General features: G+C 67.2%; 1 protein-coding gene across 1 annotated transcript in view; it reads left to right on the top strand.

The window, feature by feature from the left end:
* The first annotated feature begins 372 nt into the window (after nt 1–372).
* Nucleotides 373–476, top strand: part of ONECUT1 (one cut homeobox 1) — a 37,769-nt gene continuing 37,665 nt past the window's right edge. Inside the window, exon 1 of the mRNA XM_021717750.1 lies at nt 373–471. Coding sequence (XP_021573425.1) covers nt 373–471 — 99 coding nt within the window. The remainder of the gene's footprint in view (nt 472–476) is intronic.

Here is a 476-nt window from a genome sequence, read left to right as displayed (position 1 = left end):
GGCAGGCAGCAGCCGCGGCAGGCGCGCAGGCCGCGTCAGGGGAGCCGGGGGCCTCACGATTCTAAGAAAGAGAGGGGCGAGAGGGGGCCGGGAGCGGGCGGGCTGGGGGCACCGCGCTCTCCCAACGGCGCGGAATCCTTTTTGGAAATTAATATTTAAAAAAAAGCCGAGGACGCAGAGGGGAAGGTGGGGGCAAGAGAGAAAACGAGACACACACACACACAGCGAGAGACAGACAGAGCCCCACAGTGAGAGGAAGGAAGGAAGGCAGCAGTCGCCGGCAGCCGATGTGAAGACCGGACTCCGTGCGCCCTCGCCGCCTCTGCCCGGCCACATCGATGTTGTGTCCGCCGCCCGCTCGCCCGGATCACGATGAACGCGCAGCTGACCATGGAGGCGATCGGCGAGCTGCACGGGGTGAGCCATGAGCCGGTGCCCGCCCCTGCCGACCTGCTGGGCGGCAGCCCCCACGCGCG

Source organism: Carlito syrichta, unplaced genomic scaffold (assembly GCF_000164805.1).
Source record: "Carlito syrichta isolate Samal-C Ts95f unplaced genomic scaffold, Tarsius_syrichta-2.0.1 Scaffold310863, whole genome shotgun sequence".
Lineage (NCBI taxonomy): Eukaryota > Metazoa > Chordata > Mammalia > Primates > Tarsiidae > Carlito > Carlito syrichta.
The sequence above is the reverse complement of the archived record's forward strand: the minus strand, read 5'-3'. Positions and strand labels throughout refer to the sequence as shown.